The following is a 24,025-nucleotide window of genomic DNA, read 5'->3' on the forward strand; positions in this document are numbered from 1 at the left end:
CCCCCCCCACTGGCTTATCCTGTTTAACCTCATCCGTCTTTTCAGTACTTTTCTTAAGCCACCAGCACTGTGTGTCCAAACTCCACCCTCCATATGTTTCCTTCTGAGCCTGAGGACTCACCTGATGAAGAGGCAGTGCCCTGAAAGCTCGTGATTCCAAATAAACCTGTTGGACTTTAACCTGGTGCTGTGCGACTCCTCACTGTGCCCACCCGGCATCTCCACATACGTATACTGAAGTGTCAGGGCTTCCCAGCCTCCGGATTCTGACTTTGTACTTGAAGCACTCTGAGGAGTGGAATAGAGTTTGGCCTCTTTTAGGTTGGACGTAGAGGGAACCTGGTGAAGGGACATCGGCCTGTGGGCTGGAAGGGCTGAATGGCCTCCTCCTGTCTCTGTCACTTGTGGCTTTCAGAAGTTTGGTTTAATCTGTTATTTATGTTGAGTGACAGGGTCAATGGAAGCTCATCTGGATTGGTCCAATTAGGAAGGATGGAGGGTTTCCATTGGAGCTGGTGAAGGGGACTGTCCCTTTAAGAGGGCAATCCTGAGCTTGATTGGTGGAATCATGTCAGGGTGTTGTCCCTCCCCTCCGGCGTCGGTGCCCCGCCCTCTCCTCTGACGCCACTATCCCGCCCTCTATGTGACGTCACCGTCATCCCCGCCCCCCTCATCTGACGTCACTATCCCCGCCCTCTGTCTGGGGCCGCTGCCCCGGCCCTCCCCTCCAACGGCGCTGCCCCCGCCCCTCTTCTGACGTCAGTAACCCGCCCTCTATCAGGTGTCAGTGCCCCTCCCCTCCGACATCGCTGCCCCGCCCCCTCCTCAACGTCACTAACCCCGCCCTTTTTCTCTAACGTCGGGCCGCCATGCTGCGCCGCGCTCTCTCCGCCGCCCGAGCCCCGCTGTCCCGCTCCCTGTCCCGGCCTCTGTGCCCGGCTCCCTCCCGGGCCAACAGCGCCTTGTCCCGCCTCAACTCGCTGCTGGAGGCCGAGCTGGAAACCATCCGCGGCGCCGGCACCTGGAAAAGCGAGAGGGTCATCACCTCTAAACAGGGAGCCCACATCAGCGTGGAGGGCAGCAGCGGAGGTAGGAGAGGGAGAGGGACTGAGGGGGGTGAGGGAGAGGGGGGTGAGGGACCGAGGGAGAGGGGGGGTGAGGGACCGAGGGGGAGGGGGGGTGAGGGACCGAGGGGGAGGGGGGTGAGGGACCGAGGGGGAGGGGGGTGAGGGACCGAGGGGGAGGGGGGTGAGGGACCGAGGGACTGAGGGGGGGGGTGAGGGACCGAGGGAGAGGGGGGTGAGGGACTGAGGGGGGGGTGAGGGACTGAGGGAGGGGGGGAGGGGTAAAAGGGGGTGTGTGTGTTTAAAGTTTATTTATTAGTGTCACAACTCAGCTTACATTAACACTGCAATGAAGTTACTGTGAAAACCCCCTATTTGCCACACTCCTGTTCGGGTACACTGAGGGGGAATTTAGCACGGGTAATGCACCTAACCAGCACAGCTTTCAGACTGTCGGAGGAAACCCGTGCAGACGTGAGAACGTGCAGACTCCTCGCAGACAGAGACCCAGGCCAGGAATTGAACCCGGGTCACTGGCGCTGTGAGGCAGCCGTGCTAACCTACTGTGCCATCGTGCTGCCCTGTGTGTGAGGGAGAGAATGGGCTCTGGGGTTGAGCTCTCTCTCGGCCCCAGAGCGAGCTTGGAGTTTTGTTGAGTTGGCAGTGAACCCGCCCCGTCTGCAAGAGTTGCATCAGTCAGTATCCAGACCATAATCCCGGTAAGAGAAATCCCTCTCAGCTTAGAAATATACTCTCAGCTGCTCAAATTCATCTGAAAAGTTAAACTCCAACCCAGAACTGGGACCAGCCTGTCTGAACCAATCCTGTTTACACAGTCCAGAGTGTAAATCAAGGGATTCTGTAACCAGAGCACACGCTGACGGCCGGGGTCCGCGCCCCGGGCGGTGACACGCTGACGGCCGGGGTCCGCGCCCCGGGCTGACTGTCACTGTCTGTGTGTGGTCTGCACTTTCTCCCCGTATCTGCATGGGTTTCCTCCGGTTTCCTCCCGGAGTCCAAAGGTGTGCCGATTAGGTTGATTAGCCGTGCTAAACGTGTGGGGTTACAGGGGTTGGGCAGAGTTGCCTGGCCCTGGATGAGATGCTGTTTTGGTGAGTTGGTGCAGACTCGATGGGCTGAATGGCCCCTTTCTGCACTGTCGAGATGCTAGATTCTGCCTTCAATTTGGAGACTTGTTTTGTTTTATCACAATTGAAATTGTTTTTGAGTGAAATTTCGTAATTTCCCAAAGCTTCCCAAGGTGGTGGTGAAGGTCAGATTTCAGTGCATTGAAAGCAGTTGCTGGATAGGATTAGTGCCAGCCTGAGTGTGTGTCATGTTGTGGCTGGGAGTTGGGTCATCTGCTGCCTTGGGAATGATCTCTCTCTCTCTCTCTCTCTCTCTGTGTCCTGTAGGCATTCTGAATTTCTGTGCGAACAACTACCTGGGTCTGTCAAGTCACCCTGAAGTGATCCAGTCGGGAATCCAAGCATTGGATCAATATGGAGCAGGGCTTAGCTCTGTCCGTTTCATCTGCGGCACCCAGGTCAGTTCACGAGGCTACCTTGGACCAGCATAGAAGATAGGAGGAGGCCATTCAGCCCTTCGAGCCTGCTCTGCCATTCATTACGATTGTGGCTGATCATCCAACCCATAACCTAATTCTGCTTTCTTCCTATAACCTTTGATCCCATTCGCCCCATATCCAGCTGCCTCTTGAATACATTCAATGTTTTGGCATCAATTGTTTCCTCTGGTGATGAATTCCATAGGCTCACCACTCTTTGGGTGAAGAAATGTCTCCTTATATCCGTCCTAAATGGTCTACCCTAAATCCTCAGACTGTGAGCCCTGGTTCTGGACTCCCCCCACCACCGGGAACATCCTCCCTCCATCTACCCTGTCTAGTCCTGTTAGAATTTTAAGTGTTTGAGATCCTCCTCTCATTTGTCTGAACTCCAGCAAAAACAATCCTAACCTAGTCAATCTCTCCTCATCCATCAGTCCCACCATCCCCGGAATCAGCCTGGTAAACCTTCACTCCCCTGAGAGCAAGAACATCCTTCCCCAGAAAAGGAGACCAAAACTGCACACAATATTCTAGGTGTGGCCTCACCAAGACCCCTGTGTAATTGCAACAACACATCCCTGCTCCTGTACTCGAAACTTCTCACAATGAAGGCCAACATACCATTTACCTTCTTTATCGCCTGCTGCAACTGCATGCTTACCTTCAGTAACTGGTGCACAAGGACACCCAGATCCCTCTGCACACTCCCCTCTCCCAATTTACAGCCATTCAGGTAGAAATCTGCCGCCTTGTGTTGCGAATTTGAAAAGCCTGTGAATTTGAAAAGCACCCGTTAATTCCTACTCTTTGTTTCCTCTCTGCCAACCAGTTTTGTATCCATCTCAATACACTCCCCCCAATCCCATGCGCTTTAATCTTGCACAATAATCTCTTGTGCGGGGTTTTATTAAACAAATGCTTTCTGAAAGTCCAAATATATCACATTGACTGGCCTCCCCCTTGTCAACTCTACTAGTTACATCTTCAAAGAATTTAATGACTAAACGGAGGTATCTTTGGCCCAACTCCTCCTGCAATTTCACAATTGACCCAACCCATCAACCCACCCACCCACCACCACATTCCCTTCTCAACACTGAGCTGAGAGGCGGGTGCCAGTGTGTGGGCCCCAAGTGTGAACTTAGAGGAGCTGGATTGGTCCCTCAAGCCTGGCCCGCCAGTCAGTCAGATCACAGCTGATCTCACTGTGGTCTTGCCTGCTCCCCATAAGCCTCGACCCCCCCTTGTCGATTGGAAACCTGTCTAACACAGACTTGCATATGTTCAGTGACCCAGCCCCCACTGCTGTCTGGGGGCGGGGAGAATTCCAAAGACTAATGTCCCTCAGAGAAATGAAATTCCTCTTTCTCTGTCTTAAATGGGAGGCGCCATGCTTTACAACTATCCCCCACCCCCCACACTCCCCAGCTCTAGATTCACCCACAAGGGGGTAACATCCTCTCAGCACCTATCTTCAAACACCCTCCCAGCATTTACCCTGTCAAACTCCTTTAGAATGGGTGGTGTGGTGGTTGGCGCTGCTGCCTCCCAGCGTCAGGGACCTGGGTTCGATTCTCGGCTTGGGTTGCTGTTTGTGCGGAGTTTGTACGTTCTTCTCGTGTCTGCGTGGGTTTTCTCCAGGTGCTCCGGTTTCCTCCCGCAGTCCAGACATATGCGGGTTAGGTGAAGCTTATTTATTAGCAGAATCTTGTGTGTTTGGATAAGATCTCCTCTCCTAATCGTTAATGAGTGTAGGCTCACCCTTTCCTCATAAGACAACCCCTTGCTCCTGGTGTTACAGACCGTGATGGGAGCGTGTGAGGCCATCTCAAGTTCCACAGGTCATAACAAATGTTTAAATGTCTCCCTCACCCATAAAACTGACCAATTGATCTCTTCTATTCCCATTTTAAAAAGAGTCCAGCTGGACCGCATTCAGTAAACACAAAAAAAATTGATTAATTGTAAAACAAACTTTTTATAAAACTAGTTAACGTAAAAGTTATAGTTGAGATCTGTACTGACCTTTGTCCTTTTTTAAAGAAGAAGTTATTGGAATATTAAATATTAAAAGTTTACTTATTAGTCATAACGAGGCTTGTGGCTAATAAATCACACTGCAATGAAGTCACTGTGAAAATCCCCTAGTTGCTCCACTCTGGTGCCTGTTCGGGTACATTGAGGGAAAATTTAGCACGGCCAATGCACCTAACCAGCGCGTCTTTCAGACTGTGGGAGGAAACTGGAGCACCCAAAGGAAACCCACACAGACACAGGGAGAATGTGCAGACTCCACAGACATTGACCCAAGCCGGGAATTGAACCTGTGTCTCTGGCGCTGCGACAGCAAACAGCGCTAACCACTCTATCACCTGATCCCTATTATATACAAAACGCAGTCCTCTGCAGAGGCTAGAGAGCAGGAATGTGTCTCATAAAAGGATAAAACTTGAAAGGATCTTGATGCCATTGATCTGATAGAATTCTGGTCACAAAAGATTTGGAAGTTCTTTCTGATGGTGCAACTCTCCTTGGGGCTATTATTTATCACAGCTTTGCAGGCTTTCAATAAAGGTTATTCTGATGGGATGATTCTGATAGAAAGGCTAACTCACTCCAGGCTGTGTATAACACAGAAAAACCCATCTGGTTCACTAATGTCCTTTAGAGAAGGAAATCTGCCATCTTTACCTGGCCTGGCCTACATGTGACTACAGAACCACAGCAATGTGGTTGACTGTCAACTGCCCTCTGAACAAGGGCAACTAGGGATGGGCAATAAATGCTGGCTAGCCGGCACCACCCATGAATGAATTTTAAAAAAACAACAATCATTTTTTGTTACTTTAGATATACTCCTCATTCCAAATGTGCCCTGTTGGACCTCTATCTGTTGGGCCGTGGTTTAGGAACATAGGAGCAGGCCGTTCAGCCCCTCAAGCCCACTCCGCCATTCAGTAAGATTGTGGCTGATCTGTGGCCTAGTTCCATGTAGCTGCCCTAGGCCCATATCCCTCAATACCCCTGCTTAATAGAAATGTGTCTATTTCAGACTTAAACCTCTCAATGGAATCAGCATCCATCGTCGTTTGAGAGGAGATTCCAAACCTCCGCCATTCACTGTGCGTGGAAGTGTTTTCCAGCCTCTCTCCTGAATGGCTTGGCCCTAATTTTTAGATTATGGTCCCTGGTTCTAGACACATCAACTAGTGGAAACAGTTTATCCTTTATCCACTCTGTCCTTCCCTGTAAATACCCCATAATTTTCTATCCCTTCAACCTTCTGAATTCGGGAGAACAAAGGCCTGATTTGTCAATTCTCTCCTCGTAACTTAACCCCTGAAGTCCAGCTATTATTCTTGTAAGCCTGGTGTATTCCAACCGCCAAATTAATCTGGCAGCCTTCAAAAAAAAACACCTCGGGAGGGAGAATGCCCTTCCGTTTTCTCCAGAAACTGCTTCCGTGCACAAGAAATCGACTTAGTGAACCTTCTCTGAACTGCTTTGAATGCAAAATCACAAGATTGTGTACTTCAACTATGCTCCCTCAATCCTCCCAGCTCCTACACCTCTCCTCTCAATCTCTACACAGCCCCGTTGTCACTCTCCCAGCCTCTACACACCCTTGTTCACACCATCCCAGCCACTACACCCCCCATTCCCCTGCACGATCTCACCCTCCCAGCCTCTACACACCTCCATTCTCACCTTCACAGCCTCATTCACACCGCCCTGGGTGCTACAGTCCCCCTGTTCACACCCTCCCAGCTTCTACGCACCCTCGTTCACACTGTCCCGGCCTCTACATATCCCTGTTCTCTCTGTCCCAACTGCTACACGCCCCCGTTCTCACCCTCCCAGCATCTACACACCCACGTTCTCACCCTCCTAGTCTCTATACGCCCCCATTCTCCTCGTCCCACATGTCTGTTGCACTCGCCGTCCAGCTGGAAGCTCTTAACTTTGACCCATGGTACAGCGGTGACCCCGTCTGCATGTGGGCAAGGATCGTTGCAGACTGATTTGGAAAGTATTTTGTGGTTTTGTTTTGCAGCTGAATTGGCTGGGTAGCGTGTAAGCGATGTGCCCAGTGTTGCTGTGAGATTGAGGATCTAACCTCTCCCTGCTTGTGCCCCTAGAATCTGCACAAGGACTTGGAGGCGAAGATTGCCAAGTTCCACCAGAGAGAGGATGCCATCCTCTATGCCAGCTGTTTTGATGCTAACGCTGGGATTTTCGAGGTGAGTCGAATGGGTCGAAGTGTTTTTTCTCCCATGTCTGATAATATGAAATACCCGTCACAGCAGGCACTCTCTCCTTTGCTTCCAGTATTCACGTCCTGTCCCAGGGCTAGGCACCAGACGGAATTATTAATGAACAGTAGCACCCTGACGCTGGAATCCACACAGTCACAATTCTAAGCCAGAGAGAGGGAGATCTAGTGGACCTGCAGGTGTCCGGAGCACATTAGCGGATGGATGTCCTGCAGAATATAATGCCCACGATTCCCTCTGAACTCCTTTGCCATCTCCTTCACAGTGACTGTGCGCCAGTCCATTGAGGCCTCCTGATTGGACTAAGGTGTGGTTAACTTCCCTAGCCTCTCATGGCTTGTTCCCACATGATGCCCTGTCCCTGTAGTCTCACCGGTTCCCTCTATCCCACACTGGAGCGAGGTGATTGCTAGGCAGCCTCTTGCAGTCAAAAATCTTCCTCAATGTGACCAAAACAAAGAAGGTAGTCATTGATTTCAGAGATTGTAGTGGAGACCATGCGCCTGTCTATATTAACATGGATGAAGTAGAAAGGGTCGAGAGCTTCAAATTTTTTAGGTGTCCAGATCACCAACAACCTGTCCTGGTCCCCCTCATGCTGACACTATAGTTAAGAAAGCCCCACCAATGCCTCTGCTTTCTCAGAAGACTAAGGAAATTTGGCATGTCAGCTACGACTCTCACCAACTTTTACAGATGCAACACAGAAAGCATTCTTTCTGGTTGTATCACAGCTTGGTATGGGCTCCTGCTCTGTCCAAGACCGCAAGAAACTACAAAAAGTCATGAATGAAGCCCAATCCATCCCACAAACCAGCCTTCCATCCATTGATTCTGTCTATACTTCCCGCTGCCTTGGCAAAGCAGCAGCATAATTAAAGACCCCACACACCCCGGAAATTCTCTCTTCCACTTCTTCCGTTGGGAAAAAAGATACAAAAGTCTGAGGTCACATACCAACCAACTCAAGAACAGCTTCTTCCCTGCTGCCGTCAGACTTCTGAATGGACCTACCTCGTATTAAGTTGATCTTTCTCTACACCCTAGCTATGGCTCTACATTCTGCACGCTCTCATTTCTTTCTCTATGAACGGTATGCTTTGTATAGTGCGCAAGAAACAGTAGATTTCACTGTATTCTAATACATGGGGCAATAATAAATTAAATCAAATCTCATGGCTGGAGGAAAATGGGAAGTGTTTTTAAGGAGATACAGTAATCCACAATGAGACACAGCATCTGCTCAGTGTTCCTTGTCACTTCTGGCACTGGGGTATTCATCAAGGATCTGGGTTGTCGTCCAAATGAAACAGCATACTGCCAGACATCTCTCCATCGTCCTCTTGCGCTCTAACATTGCCTCTCGGAAATGTGAGGAGGGTTTTCACCCAGGAGGAGGGATTTGACACAAGGAGTTATTCTGATTTGATTTATTGTTGTCACGTACTGGGATACAGTGAGAAGTATTGTTTTTTGCAGACAAAACATGGTGTTCATAGAGTAATTAGGTGAGAAGGAAAGGAGAGAGGGTAAAATGTAGTGTTACAGTTACAGATAGGGTGACGAGGAAGGTCTGCTTAATGCGAGGTTGGTCCATTCAAAAGTCAGATGGCAGCAGGGAAGATGATGTTCTTGAGTCGGTTGGTACGTGACCTCAGACTTTAGTATTTTTTTCCCCCCGATGGACAAAGTTGGAAGAGAGAATGTCTGGGGTGCGTGGGGTCCTTGATTATTTCATGCTGGCTGCTTTTCCGAGCTGGAACATATTGCCTGGCAGGGAGGGTGGAAGCAGATTCAATTTTAGTAATTTTAAATTAGATTAAATATTAGAAAAAGGATGTACAGGAGGTTGGGAAGATATTACCTCTGTTATTCAGGGCTCTGGTTGCTGTTTCTAAATCGGCATTCTTGCGATCACTAGATCTGAACTTGATTTAGTTGGTGAAATTCTGTCTCATTGCCTCACACTGATTGTCAGGTTGTGAGAATATAGAATGGTGCAGTGTGAAAGGTAGCGAGTGGTTTCCCTTCATGTGGGAATCACGCTCGCGCGTACATTAACAGCGACTGCGGAAAGATTTGAGATTTATTGCAAGGGTGTAAAGCCAGTTCGTTATCGGTGTCGGGGGAACTGGAGGAATCCATGCGTTACACTCTCATCGCAGAAGTGTACCTGGATTCAGGAAAGGTCTGGCTCCAGATTGACCCTATCCTGGACAGAAAGATGAACGGATTCAGCAGTCATGTTATAAGAACATAAGAAGTAGGAGCAGGAGTAGGCCAACTAGCCCTTCGAGCCTGTCCCGCCATTCAGTAAGATCATGGCTGATCTGTCGTGGCTCAGTTCCTCATTCCCGCCCTCTCCCCATAACCCTTAATCCCCTCTCTTATCAAAAACCCATCAACCCGCGTCTTAAAAATATTTAGCGAGGCAGCCTCCACCACTTCAACGGGCAGAGAATTCCAGAGATTCACCACCCTTTGAGTGAAGAAGTTCCTCCTCAACTCTGTTCTAAACCGCCCCCCCTTTATCTTGAGGCTATGCCCCCTAGTCCTACTATCCTTTCTGAGCGGGAAGAGTCTCTCCACCTCTATCCTATCCATCCCATTCATCATCTTATACCTCTCAATGAGATCTCCCCTCATTCTTCTAAACTCTAACGAGTACAAGCCTAATCTATTCAGCCTCTCCTCATAGCTCAACCCCCTCAAATCCGGCATCAGCCTAGTAAACCTCCTCTGCACTCCCTCCAAGGCCAAAATATCCTTGCCTAAGTACGGCGCCCAAAACTGCACACACTACTCCAGCTGCGGCCTCACCAATGCCCTATACAGCCGCAGCAAGACCTCCCTACTTTTATATTCAATCCCCCTCGCTATGAAGGCCAGCATCCCATTCGCCTTCCTGACCACCTGCTGCACCTGCAAGCTGGGTTTTTGTGACTCATGCACAAGGACCCCGAGGTCCCTCTGCACCGTCGCCTGCTGCAGTTTTTCGCCATGTAAGTAGTAATCCTTCCTACCATTATTCCTACCAAAGTGGACCACCTCGCACTTGCCAACATTAAATTCCATTTGCCATTTCCTGGCCCATTCGCCCAGCCTATCTAGATCCTTCTGTAGACTCTCCCCACCCTCCGCACAATTTGCCTTTCCACCAATTTTGGTGTCATCAGCAAATTTCGACACCCTACACTCGGTTCCCTCCTCCAGATCATCTATATAAATGGTAAATAGCTGAGGCCCCAGCACCGACCCCTGAGGCACTCCGCTAATGTTGATAAGATGCTAACTCTAAATGATGGGAGGGCAATGCCATGGCTTAATGAGCAAGGGCAGTGCCCTCGACATCTCCTCCCAGTGACACTGGGCTTCCTCTTGGCACTGCTACCCGATGGGAACCAGCTGTGCAGACCCAGCATGTTGTGTCAGGACCGAGCTGAAACCCAGCGTCAGTGCTGAGAGCCCAGCCTGCCCTCATAAAACCATCCAAGTCCACAATTCCTGTCAGCCTGGTCTGACCTGGCCTGGCCCCTCAGCCCAGTCTAGCCTACCTCCCACCCGGTCTAGCTTCCGTGCATTGTCTCTTCCAGGTGCTGTTAACTGCTGAAGATGCCGTTCTCTCGGACGAACTCAACCACGCATCGATCATCGATGGAGTTCGGCTGTGCAAGGCCAACAAATACCGCTACAAACACCTGGATCTCAGTGACCTGGAGGCCAAGCTGAAGGAATCGCAGGTATGTTTAACAGCACTGCTTTAGCTGCCTCTGCCACAGCTCACACTTATCATTGTAACAAAGGGCCAGCCAGTGATTGGCTCCGTTTAGAGTGCCCGTATCTTCATTCTGATTAAATCCTTTTCTTTATTTTCCCGTCCTGTAACCACAGCTTTCCTGATGTGTTGGGAGTCCTGAACCTTCACTGGGGGAGGGTGTGCGGTGCCAAGTAGATCTTTATAAAACCTCCTCAGAGCAGAATAACAAACATTGTGGACCAAGTAGTGCAGTTATGGGTGGCACAATGGTTAGCACTGCTGCCTCTCGGCACCAGGGACACTGGTTCGATTCCCAGCTTGGGTCACTGTCGATGTGGACTCTGCACATTCTACCCGTGTCTGTGTGGGTTTCCTCTGGGTGCTCCGGTTTTCTCCCACAGTCCGAGAGATGTGCTGGTTAAGGTGCATTGGCCGTGCTAAATTCTCCCTCGGTGTAACCCGAACAGCTGCTGGAGTGTGGCAACTAGGGGATTTTCACTAACTTCGTTGCAGTGTTAATGTAAGCCTTACATGTGACTAATAAATGAGCTTTACTAAAGAGTAGAGTACTGTCGAGTAATCAGACAGGAAGTGCTGTAAACTCTGTGGGATTCTCTTCCAGAAGCACCGGTTACGTCTGATTGTTACAGACGGTGTTTTCTCCATGGACGGTGACGTGGCTCCGCTGAGAGGGATTTGTGATCTGGCGGAGAAATACGATGCTTTGGTTTTCATCGATGAGTGTCATGCCACCGGGTTTATCGGACCTAATGGACGGTAGGGAGCCAGGCTGAGAGGCCGATTTGATTTATTATTGTCATGTGTATTAATACACAGTGAAAGTATTGTTTCTTGTGCACGATACAGACAAAGCATACTGTTCGTAGAGAAGGAAAGGAAAATTTAGTGTTGCAGTCGTAGCTAGGGTGTAGAGAAAGATCATCTTGTGCAATGGAGGTGTGGCTGGGGAGCAAATAACCCTTCCAATTATTTATTCATTCATTAGTCACAAAGGTAGCACAGGGGTGAGCACTGCTGCCTCACTGCGCCCAGAGACCTGGGTTCGATTCCCAGCTTGGGTCACCATCTACGTGGAGTTTGCACATTCTCCCCGTGTCTGTGTGGGTTTCCTCCGGTACCCTCCCACAGTCCAGATGATGTGCTGGTTAGATGGATTGACCTGAACAGGCACTGGACTGTGGTGACTAGAGGATTTTCACAGTAACTTCATTGCAGTGTTAACGCAAGTTTTTCATAGAACCTTACAATGCAGAAAGAGGCCCTTCGGCCCATCGAGTCTGCACTGACCACAATCCCACCCAGGCCCTAGCCCCATATCCCTCTGCATTTACCCACTAATCCCTCTAACCTATGCATCTCAGGACACTAAGGGACAATTTTAGCATGGCCAATCAACCTAACCCGCACATCTTTGGACTGTGGGAGAAAGCTGGAGCACTCGGAGGAAACCCTCGCGAGGAGAATGTGCAAGCTGCACACAAACGATAACCCGAGCTGGGAATCGCACCCAGAGCCCTGGAGCAGTGAGGCAGCAGTGCTAACCACTGTGCTACCTTTGTGACTAATGAATAAGTAAACAATTGGAAGGGTTATTTGCTCCCCAGCCACCCCTCCATTGCATTGTTGATATGAAGAGTCAGCAGGTGGTGCTAATGCCAGGTGTTGACTGTGGCTGGCACATTGTTCGGGGGCACAGTAGCGGGTAAGTTTGGGCATGTTACCAGAGCAGCGTGGGGCTCTGAATTATTGTTGGGGCAGAGCAGGGAGAGCTTAACATTGGGTCAAACCTGACCGGCCAACGGAAAGCTCGTGTGGTTGTCTGCGATTGTCGTTGACGCTGAACGCTGATTCTATGAATTATGGTAAATTATCTCCTTTTGTGCCCCCTCACCACCACCCCCGCCCCCAATCCAATTTAAAAAATATTGGGAATTCCAGATAGATCAAAGACGTGTGGTGGATAGGCCATGCTGAAGTGACCCTAGAATAGGGGAATTAGCAAGATGAGGGGTTAGGGGACTAGGATCTGGTTGGTATTGTGTCGGTGCAGACTCAATGGGCTGAATGACCTTCTGCACTGTAGGGATTCTGTGAGAAAGTAAGTGATGATATAGTTGTGTTTTTTTCCTCTTTCTCCCTCTGGGACAGGGGCACAGATGAGTTGCTGGGAGTGATGGAGCGGGTTCACATTATAAACTCTACTCTCGGAAAGGCGTTGGGTGGAGCAGCAGGTGAGTGCAGACAAAGCCCTGGGGTTTCATTTCTAGAGAGACAGCACTGAAAGGCAAAGAGCTTCATGTTAAAACCGAGCTGGCTCCCGGGCAGTCAGCTCCTGTCTCTGACCTGGGCCAGCTTGGGGAGACAAAGTGGTATTGTCACTAGATTCATAATGCAGAGACAATGTCCTGGGATCCTGACTTTGAATCCCGTAGCAGGTAGTGAAATTTGAATTCCACAAGAATCTTGAATTAAAAGTCTAATTCTGACCATTGTTGATTGGGATAAACCCATTTTGTTCATTAACCCCCTCTGGGGAAGGAAATCTGCCAATTCTGCCTGGCCTGGCCTGACCCACACGTGACACCAGACCCCATGAATGCCCCCTGAATTGGCTGAGCCAGTTCAAGGGCAACAACTGACTCCCGAATCCTATGATGAATAAAAATAAAACTTACGTTGCCTTCGCTTACTCTCCTCCCTTCCATTAGCCGTGCTGAATTTTCCCTCAGTGTATCTGGACAAGCGCTGGAGTGTGGTGACTAGGGGATTTTCACAGTAACTTCATTGCTGTGTTAATGTAAGCCTATTGGTGACTAATAAGTAAAAATTAACTTTAAAAGTTTAAAAGGGAGGCTCAAGAATAAGGAGACCCGAGTGAGTTCACACACACATACACATTGATAGGTGTGGCAGAGCAAGGCTGCTTATCTTTCCAAATAAAAGTGACTTTGGTTTTATAGATAAAGACTGCACGTGCACACCAAGGGCAAGGAAGTAAAATCAAACCTTTATAAATTGTTGGTTTGGAATCTGCTGGGGTCGTGTGTCCAATCCAGGGTGCCGCTTTTTAGATAGGTCATAGAGCCATAGAGATACACAGTAGGGAAACAGGCCCTTCGGCCCAACTTGTCCATGCCAGCCAGGTTTCCTAAACTGAACTCGTCCCGTTTGCCTGTGTTTGGCCCATATCCCTCTAAACCTTTCCCATCCATTTACCTGTCTAAATGTCTTCTAAATGTTGTAATTATTTCCGTCTCTATCACCTCCAGCTCATATTCATACAAGATCATATCCCACACACATACCACCCTCTGTGTGAAAAAGGTGGCCCTCGGGTCTCTTTCCCCTCTCACCTTAAACCTACGCCTTCTAGTTTTAGACTCCCCTACCTTTGGAAAAAGATGTTGCCTATCTAGCTGATCTATGCCCCTGATTATTTTATAGCTCTCTATAAAATCACCCCTCAGCCTCCTACGCTCTAGAGAAAAACATCCTAGTCTATCCAGCTTCTCTCTCTAACTCAAACCATCAAGTTCTGGTAGTATCCTAGTAAATCTCTTTGCAGTCTTTCTAGTTTAATCGTATCCTTTCTATAATAGGATGCCAGAACTGTACACAGTGTTCAACTGTGGCCTTACCAATGTCTTGTACAACTTCAACAAGACATCCCAACTCCTGTAACATTTCGAGTCCAGTAGAACTCCTCTTCAGAATAGCGAAAGGCTCTGAGGAAGAGTCGTATGGATTTGAAATGTTAACTCTGTTTCTCTCTCTCCACAGACGCTGCAGGAGCTGCTGAGTTTATCCAGCACTTTTTTTTTTGTTATTTCTAAAGGATTACGTTAGAGAAACGGCTGAGCCAGTTCTTTAAAAACTGGATAGAATGTGGAACTTGCTGCCTCGTGGACGTCACCATACAGCAGAGATTTTTGGCCAATGTCCCAGAGGGGCAAGGAGGGGATATTTCTTTCATTGAATGAGTTGTTAGGCATGGCATGCAGTGGCGAGAGGAACTTTCAAAAGGAAATGGGATCAGTCTTTCCCTTGGGCAATATCTGGAGAGAGAAAGAGCTGAGGAGGGGGACTCCCTGGACAGCTCTTTCAAAGAGCAAGCACAGGATCAATGGGCTGAATGGCCACCTCTTATGCTGCATCATTCTCTGATTTAACGAAGAACTGAAGCTCTTAACGTGTCTTCTCTCGAAGGTGGATACACCACCGGGCCTAAAGCGCTGGTTACCCTCCTGCGACAGCGATCCAGACCCTACCTCTTCTCCAACACCCTGCCCCCGCCTGTGGTCAGCTGTGCGGCCAAAGCCCTCGACCTCCTGATGGACAGCAACGCAATCGCTCAAACCATGGCCTCCAAAACTAAAAGGTGAGTGATGCAGGAGTGAGCCTTGTGTGTCGCCCTCACTTCCACCCTCTGCTCTGAGGAGACAGTTAAACATGTTTAGTCGCTGTCTTTGCCGGTACATTTCACTTTAAGCAAAACAAAAGAAGCAAGAACTGGAAGTGGCCCACGTTCTCAGCATGTCTTTCAAGGTGAAGAACTGTGGAATATTTGAGTTGCATCCGGCTGCAATTATTAAATAGCCAGCTGATTTTTCATGTCTTTTCCTGGTTTGACTCTGTCTCGTTCAGTTGTATCAGTCTAGGAGGTCAGTCCCTCTCAGTATGTTGGCAAGCTTCTGGCTTCGGGTGTGGGGATGGAGATTCAGGGCCTGTTAGAGACACAGCTTCTCATGGTATGTTCGCACAGTGTTCCGCCCACTTCACCATCACCTTGGTTCAGGCCATCACTGCTCAACCCCTCATTTCATCTTCTTGCCCCATTTGGGGGTCACTGTTCTAAAATTCTCCTTGCTGACCTCCCACCATCTCACCTTCAAGTCCCTTGGAATTGAACTTGGTAAAATATTTGGCCATCGGGGAACGCCGCCCTCTCACACACCCACTGAGTATAAAGCAAGGTCAAGCGATGATTCAAACTGTAGACCAGATTTATGTTGCAGCCTTTGAAAAGATGTGAATTCTTCACTTCCCAGAAATTAGCTAGAAATTTGGTGACTCATTCACCTCGTGAGTAGGGATTTGAAGGAAGGAGAGTTAACTGTCTTTGTGGTCTCTTCTTCCTTCAATGCCTTGGTCCCTCCTAACGGATAGTAATATAACACTCGAACAATGCATTCAAAAACCTAGAGGCAATGACCAACAGAAGTGAGGGTTAGCATTGCTGCCTCTGAGCCAGAAGTTCTGGGGTCAAGTCCCACCCCCGGACTTGATGTCCAAGGAAGGTGCGTACACATTGCAGCCAAACTGGTTGAGTGTCAACCCGCAAAATCCATCCAAACGCGCCTAGGAGGAGATGGCAGATGCTCCGAGGATGATTTCCTCATCCTCACTCGATACAGAGAACGGATTGGAGGAACACAAACCATTGTTTAAAAAGGAATTAAAGTAAACATTAAACAATTATAGGCCAGTTAGTCGGTGGTGGGCGGGTTAGTAGAATCAATCCTGAGAGGATTAACTGTCACGTGTAAAGGCACAGACTAGCCTCTCAAACTTGAGGAAGTGACCAGAAGGGTTGATGAAGGTAGTGCGGTGGATGTTGTGTACATTGGATTTTACCAGGGTGTTTGACAAGGTCCCACACGGCCGATTGGTCAGAAAGTAAAAGCCCTGGGATACAGGGTAATGTGGCCAATTGGATCAAAGGTTGGCTCAGTAACAGGAAACAAAGGTTGATGGATTCCTCGACATGTCAGTTTGATGTGTCTCTGTTTCTCTCAGCAGTCAGTCTGAGTGTCGGAGCAGAGTCGGAGACACTGCAATCTGCTACTTCACACCGGGCTGAGATCCCAGTCATTCCTGGGGCAGAGAGAGATGTGTCTGGATCCTCTCTTTAAGGGTTAAACACAGACTGTCTGACTTGTAAAGAACCTGCCTACAGTATATCCAGTGGCAAGACCAACATTTCCAAAGACTTCAACTCTGAGCTTATAAATTCACAGCAGGCCATTCCGCCCCTCAAGCCTGTCCCGTCATTCACATAATGGCTGCGCTGACTACGGTCTCTTTGTTCCTGCCTATCCCTACACTACTTCTTTCTCAGTCCAGCATCTATCTACCCCAGCATTGTAAATATTCAATTATCCTGTCTCCTGATCTCTGGGGGAAGGGGATTCTGCTGACGTTGAATTTAAATTCCACCAGCTGCCATTGTGGGATTTGAACCCATGTCCCTCAGAGCAGTAGCTGGGGTCTCTGGATTGCTAATCTAGTGAGGTGACCGTTGCCCCACCTTCTCACTGCTCGTTACAATTGCTGCACTGGTCACAGGTGAAGTAAAGTTTATTTATTAGTCATAAGTAGACTTACATTAACACTGAAATTCCCCTTGTTGTCACCCTTCAGTGCCTGTTCGGGTCAATGCACCCTAACCCGCAGGTCTTTCGGACTGTGGGAGGAAACCCACGCAGACACGGGGAGAATGCGCAGACTCCGCACAGACAGTGACCTAAGCCAGGAATCGAACCTGGTGCTGAGAGGCAGCAGTGCTAACCACTGTGCCACCCACTCACTACCATGTTGGAGGCGTTTGGGCAGAGGCTGAAGTGGAGCAGAAATGAGCTGTCTGTGTGGAGTGTTCTCTATAAAATAGAAGCTGGTAGCTAACTCATCCTGAGAGCACTTGCTCATGTTCTCATCTAATATCAGAAGCAGCAACCCTGGGGGTTAGTTCCTCCCCTCTCTGCTTGTGAAATGCTGATTTGACAATTAACACAGACTCAGAATTGAACCTGGTGAAGTATTTGGCCATCGGGGAACGCCACCCTCTCAGACACCCACTAAGTGTAAAGCAAGGTCAAGCTGTGATTCAGACTGTGGATGGGTTTTATTTCGCAGCCTTTGAGAAGACGGGAGATTTTTGTTTCCCTTCCCAGAAATGAGCTGGAAAGTTGGCGACTCGTTCACCTCGTGAGTGGGGATAGGAAGGAAAGAGAAGATGTGTTTTATTGCAGAGTTAACTAACATATTAGACCATATCTTTGTAGTCTCTTCCTCCAATGGCTTGGTCCCTCCTAATGGACAGTAACTTAACACTCGAACAATGTCTTCAAAAGCCTGGAGGTGATAGCCAACAGAGGTTCTGTGGCCCAGCGGGTTAGCGCCCCTGCCTGTGAACCAGAAGCTCCGGGTTTGAGTCCCAGCCCAGGACTTGATGGCCAAGGAAGGTGCGTTCGTAACGCGGCCAAACAGATTGAGTGTCAACCTGCAAAATCCTTCCAAACACGCCTAGGAGGAGATAGCAGATACTCTGAGGATGATTTTCTAATCCTCACTGGATACAGGGGAGGTACTGGAGGATTAGAGGAACGCAAACCATTGTTTAGAAAGGAAATGAAGGAACTGGCAAACAATTATAGGCCAGTTAGTCGGTGGTGGGTGGGTTAGTAGAATCAATCCTGAGAGGATTAACTGTCACGTGTAAAGGCATGGACTAGTCTGGGATGGTCCACGTGGATTTATTAGAGGAAGGTCTTGCCTCTCAAATTTGAGGAAGTGTCCAGAAGGGTTGATGAAGGTAGTGCGGTGGATGTTGTGTACATTGGATTTTACCAGGGTGTTTGACACGGTCCCACACGGCAGATTGGTCAGAAAAGTAAAAGCCCTGGGATACAGGGTAATGTGGCCAATTGGATCAAAGGTTGGCTCAGTAACAGGAAACAAAGGTTGATGGATTCCTCGACATGTCAGTTTGATGTGTCTCTGTTTCTCTCAGCAGTCAGTCTGAGTGTCGGAGCAGAGTCGGAGACACTGCAACCTGCTACTTCACACCGGGCTCCCAGTCATTCCCGGGGCAGGGAGAGATGTCTGGGTCCTCTCTTTAAGGCTCAAACACAGACTGTCTGACTCGCAAAGAACCTGCCTACAGTATATCCAATGGCAAGACCAACATTTCCAAAGACTTCAACTCTGAGCTTATAAATTCACAGCAGGCCATTCGGCCCCTCAAGCCTGTCCCGTCATTCACATAATGGCTGCTCTGACATCGGCCTCTTTGTTCCTGTCTATCCCTACACTCCTTTCCCAGTCCGGCCTCTATCTACCCCAGCGTTCAATGATCCTTATCCCCTGATCTCTGGGAGAAGGGGATTCCGCTAACATTGAATTTAAATTCCACCAGCTGCCATTGTGGGTTTTGAACCGATGTCCCCCAGAGCAGTAGTCAGGACCTCTGGATTGCTAATCTAGTGAGGTGACCACCTTCTCACTGCTGTTACAATTGCTGTACAGATCGCTGGTGAAGTAAAGTTTATTTATTAGTTACAAGTAAGGCTTACATTAACACTGCAATGAAGTTACTGTGAAATTCGCCTTGTCGCCACAGTCCAGCGCCTGCTCAGGTCAATGCACCCTAACCAGCAGGTCTTTCAGGTTGTGGAAGGAAACCGGACCATCTGGGGGAAACCCATGCAGGCACGGGGAGAACATGCAGACTCCACACAGACAGTGACTCAAGCCAGGCATTGAACCCGGGTCCCTGGCACTGTGAGGCAGCAGTGCTAACCCACTGTGCCACCCCATGAAGTGTTGAGTGTGGGTATAGGCCTGAGGTGAATTCTCTATGGTCACTTTCACCCTGCCATAGCTGACTGGGTTTGAGCTAAACAGAGGCAGCGTGGTAACCACTACACGGGGCTCTTCTAGCCATTGAGAAGATTCACGTTGGCTTTTTGGCTGTGAATGGAATACACCCTGCCTGGCCGACTTTGACTTTGAGGCAGGCTGTGGGGCAGGTAAATGTGGAAGGTGTTGAAAGCTCGGTGTTGTTTTTCAGGCTGATCTCTGTGTGTGGTGAAATCCTGATCCATTGTTACCTCTCTGACCATTCCGGTGTTTCCCTGACCAGCTTCCCACCTACTTGGAGCAGACTCAGTGGGCCAAATGGCCTAATTCTGTTCCTATATCTTACGCTCTACCACCCTCATTACATTCACCTTATCCAAAACTCTGCACCACATATACTAACTCTCACGGAGTCCCATTCATCCATCAGCACTATGCTCACCCCCATGCCCCCCCCATCCTACATCGATTCGACTGTTTAGCAACTTTCACCCTTGTTTCCGAGTCTCTCTCCATTTCCAGTAGTGATGTCTGGTGGCTGGCACTGGAGGGGGTACAGAGGAGATTCACTAGGTTGATTCTAGAGTTGACTTATGAGGAGAGACTGAGTAGACTGGGGCTATACTCATTGGAATTCAAAATAACGAGGGCAAATCTTATAGAAACAAATAAGATTATCAAGGGAATAGTTAAGATAGAAGCAGGGAAGTTGTTTCCACTGGCAGGTGAAACTAGAACTAGGGGGCACAGCCTCAAAATAAGGGGAAGCAGATTTGGGAATGAGTTGAGGAGGAACTTCTTCACACACAGGGTTGTGAATCTGTGGAATTCCCTGCCCAGTGAAGTGGTTGAGGCTACCTCATTGAATGTTTTTAAGGCAAGGATAGATTAAATTTTTGAACAGTAAAGGAATTAAGGGTTATGGTGAGCGGGCAGGCAAGTGGAGCTGAGTCCACGATAAGATCAGCCATGATTTTATCGAATGGCAGAGCAGGCTCGAGGGACGGGGTGGCCCACTCCTGCTCCTGGTTCTGATGATAGGCCGAATGCACTGTGGTGATTCTATGATTTGAATGGACTCTGGATTGATTTGATTGGTCTGTTCCTGTGCAGCTTCCGCAGTCAGATGACCGCCGCGGGCTTCACCATTGGTGGAATGGACCATCCCATTTGTCCGGTGATGCTGGGAGATGCACGGTTGGCCTCGGCTATGGCAGACGACATGTTGAAACGAGGTAACCTGCAGAGCAAGTGTCCCCAGTATCCGCGTGCCCCAGCTTTCAGGGCAGCTGCTTGCTGAGTTGTTGGATTTTACCCTATACTTCCTCTCCTCTGATCCTGGGTGGGTGTGAGAGACCACGGCAGCTGTCCCGCTCCTGAGGTTTATTTTTAAATATTTCATTGTTGATGGTGTCAGTATCCTGTGTTGTACCCACTGGCAATATTAAAATATCAAAGATGTGGAGATGCGGGCAGTGGATTGGGGTGGGCACAGTAAGAAGTCTCACAACACCAGGTTAAAGCCCAACAGGTTTAATTTGGATGCCGAACTTTCGGAGCGCCGCTCCTTCCTCAGATGAGACAAATGGAAGAATTACCCCACCCACCTGATGAAGGGGCAGCGCTCCAAAAGCTCGTGATTCCAAATAACCCTGTTGGACTTTAACCTGGTGTTGTGAGACTTCCTACTGAAATATCAAATGCACAAGGATCTGCTTTTTAATTGCCACAGAATGGACGCTTTAGGGAGCTCTAAATGTGGTGGGAAATTTGGTTTATCTTGGTTTTCCGGTTGGAATCAATGACTGACTACCCCTCCCGCCTTCAGCACCTACTCTGACTGAAATACTGCCCTGAAAACCATTCTCTCTGTGGAACATTCTCTGCCCATGTTCTCTTGACGCTGGTCTTGAAGGGGAGATGGTATTGTCACGGGGCTAATAATCCGAAAGTTTGAATTCAGTAAAAGTTTGGAATGAAGAGCTCTAACCACGACCGTGAAACCATTGCCATAAAGCCCGCCTCTCCTTCCTTATATTGACTCCAGATCTACAGCAATGTGGTTGACTCTTAAATGCCCTCTGAAATATCTCGCATGCCCCTCAGTTCACTGAATGATTGAATATTACTAGTGGCAGCACTCTGGGCCCTGAGTGGGAGAGTGGTCAGTTCAAGGCCCACTCCTGTGCAGTGCCGAGGGAGTGCAGCACTGTTGGCGATGCTGTCTTTCGATTGAAGTGCTGTCCTCTTGGCTGGATGTAAATGATTCCCCAGGGCACTATTCCAAATAGCAGGTGAGTTCTCCCTGATGATCTGACCGCCATCTATCCATAGAATCATCGTAAAATCCCTGTAGTGCAGAAGGAGGCCATTTGGCCCCTCGAGTCTGCACCGACTGCAATCCCACCCAGGCCCTATCCCCATAACCCCATGCATCGACTCTATCTAGGCCTCCTGACACCAAGGGGCAATTTAGCCTGGCCAATCCCCCTAACCTGCACGTCTTTCAGATTGTGGGAGGAAACGGGAGCACCTGGAGGAAACCCACGCAGACATGGGGAGAATGTGCAAACTCCACACAGACAGTGACCCAAACTGGGAATTGAACCTGGGTCCCTGGCGCTGTGAGACAGCAGTGCTAACCCACTGTGCCACCCAAACTCATCCACTATAACAAAATTATTTAGTCACAATCACAGTGCAGTTTGTGGGAGCTTGCTGTGCACAAATTGGCTGCCGTATTTCCCAAACACTTCATAGAATTCCTGCGGTGGCCATTCGGCCCAGTGAGTCTGCGCCGACTTGGGAGACTGTGTTTTACCCAGGCCCTCCCTGTAATCCTAGTCGTTTACCCTGCTAATCCACCTAATCTGCACATCTTTGAAGTGTGGGAGGAAACCCACGCAGACACGGGGAGAACGTGCAGACTCCACACAGACAGTGACCCCAGCCGGGATTCGAACCCGGGTCCCTGGCGCTGAGAGGTAGCAGTGCTGACCCACTGTGCCCGTGCCGGGGTTAGAGTCTGGCTGGGATTGCTGTTGGTGCAGACTCGATGGGCCAAACGGCACTGGAGAGATTCTATAATGTATTCCAGGGTTTTGTGTTCCAGGTTAGGCGTTGCCGGATGTGTTTGCGGGAATTCTCGTGCGACTATAGTGTTTCTCCGTCCTCTCGCTCACCTTGTCCTGTGCTCTATTGGAATAGTTTAGGTTAGAGGGTCATTAGATTGGTTCCACTGGTCGGCACAACATTGAGGGCCGAAGGGCCTGTACTGCGCTGTAATGTTCTATGTTCTAATGTTGTGTGTGTGTCTTGCTTTGTCACAGGAATATACGTGATTGGCTTCAGCTACCCCGTGGTGCCCAAGGGCAAAGCGCGAATCCGGGTGCAGATTTCCGCTGCCCACAGCGATGAGGATATCGACCGGTGTGTGGCGGCCTTCGTGGAGGTTGGGCGCAAGCACGGAGTGATTCCCTGAAAGGCAGCGGAAGCCTCGTGGCCCCAATGCCAAACCTCCCAAAAACACGGATTCCGAACACTAATACCGTGAATCTAATCCAACCAAAGTTTGAGATATCTAGTTCAACCTCTAGTGCCTTTCTGCTTACTGAAAGGATGTATCAGCCCAATATGAAATCAGCGTGCTTTTGTATAAAACCCCAAAGTATTGTAGCACCCCCCCCCCCCCCATATTGATAGATGTTACATTTAATCAAATCCCGAGATTTCTCTCTCTGATATTCTGAGAAAGCTGAAGCTTGTGTGAGAGCAGTCAGTCCTGGGGAGGTCAGACCTTCGCCAGTTGGATATATTTATTTGATAAAGCCTCCCCGAGTCCCACAGCATCCCGAGTTGGAAATATATGGGCTGTTGCTGAGTGAAAATCCTGGAACTCCCTCTAACCTCGTTGTGACTGCAGCGATTCAAGAAGGCAGCTCAGTTACGTCAAGGGCAGTTAGGGATGGGGAGTAAGTGGTGGCCTCACCAGTGACATTGACACCTCAGGGGACAGTAAGGGAATGGGAAGCCGTTGCTAAACTAAGCAGCGACTCCTGCATCCCATGAATTAATAAACTGGGCGGCACGGTAGCACAGTGGGTTAGCACTGCTGCTTCACAGCTCCGGGGTCCTGGGTTCGATTCCTGGCTCAGGTCACTGTCTGTGTGGAGTTTGCACATTCTCCTCGTGTCTATGTGGGTTTCCTCCGGGTGCTCCGGTTTCCTCCCACAGTCCAAAGATGTGCGGGTTAGCTTGATTGGCCATGCTAAGAAATCACCCCTTAGTGTCCAGGGATGTGTAGGTTAGAGGGATTAGTGGGTATAATATGTAGGGATATGGGGATAGGGCCTGGGTGGGATTGTGTTTGGTGCAGACTCGATGGGCCGAAGGGCCTCTTTCTGCACTGTAGTGTGCTATGATTCTAAACTGTTACATGTTCCACACGAGCCTCCTTTTTCTATTGGCAAACGAATCCATCTATTGGTTCTTCTGTCGTGAATCAGTTGTAAGATTTGGTTAAAAGCAGAGCACTGCAGGTGTTGGAATCTGAAATAAAAACAGGAGACACTGGGAAAAATCTCAGCAAGGCTGACAGCATCTGCGGAGTGAGAATAGAGCCAACGTTTCGAGTCTCTCTCTGTGTCCACCGATGCTGTCGGATCTGCTGAGATTTTCCAGTGTTTTTGTTGGATGTGGTGAA

General features: G+C 49.2%; 1 protein-coding gene across 1 annotated transcript; it reads left to right on the top strand.

Annotated features, from left to right (window-relative positions):
- The first annotated feature begins 855 nt into the window (after positions 1-855).
- Positions 856-24,025, top strand: gcat (glycine C-acetyltransferase). Its single transcript, XM_080217482.1, has 9 exons — positions 856-1,089; positions 2,480-2,610; positions 6,774-6,875; positions 10,502-10,648; positions 11,288-11,442; positions 12,835-12,917; positions 14,893-15,064; positions 20,437-20,558; positions 22,653-24,025. Exons 1-9 carry the CDS (start codon positions 870-872, stop codon positions 22,802-22,804), a joined length of 1,284 nt encoding a protein of 427 aa, XP_080073608.1. The 5' UTR covers positions 856-869; the 3' UTR covers positions 22,805-24,025.

Source organism: Carcharhinus amblyrhynchos, chromosome 35, assembly GCF_965287045.1.
Source record: "Carcharhinus amblyrhynchos chromosome 35, sCarAmb.v2.hapA, whole genome shotgun sequence".
Classification (NCBI taxonomy): domain Eukaryota; kingdom Metazoa; phylum Chordata; class Chondrichthyes; order Carcharhiniformes; family Carcharhinidae; genus Carcharhinus; species Carcharhinus amblyrhynchos.

Excerpts from the sequence above, each read along its gene's own strand:
- gcat (XM_080217482.1), top strand. The coding sequence starts at position 870 with ATGCTGCGCCGCGCTCTCTCCGCCGCCCGAGCCCCGCTGTCCCGCTCC. Across the intron at positions 11,443-12,834 it reads TTTATCGGACCTAATGGACG|GGGCACAGATGAGTTGCTGG; the intron begins GTAGGGAGCCAG and ends CCTCTGGGACAG. Across the intron at positions 15,065-20,436 it reads ATGGCCTCCAAAACTAAAAG|CTTCCGCAGTCAGATGACCG; the intron begins GTGAGTGATGCA and ends GTTCCTGTGCAG.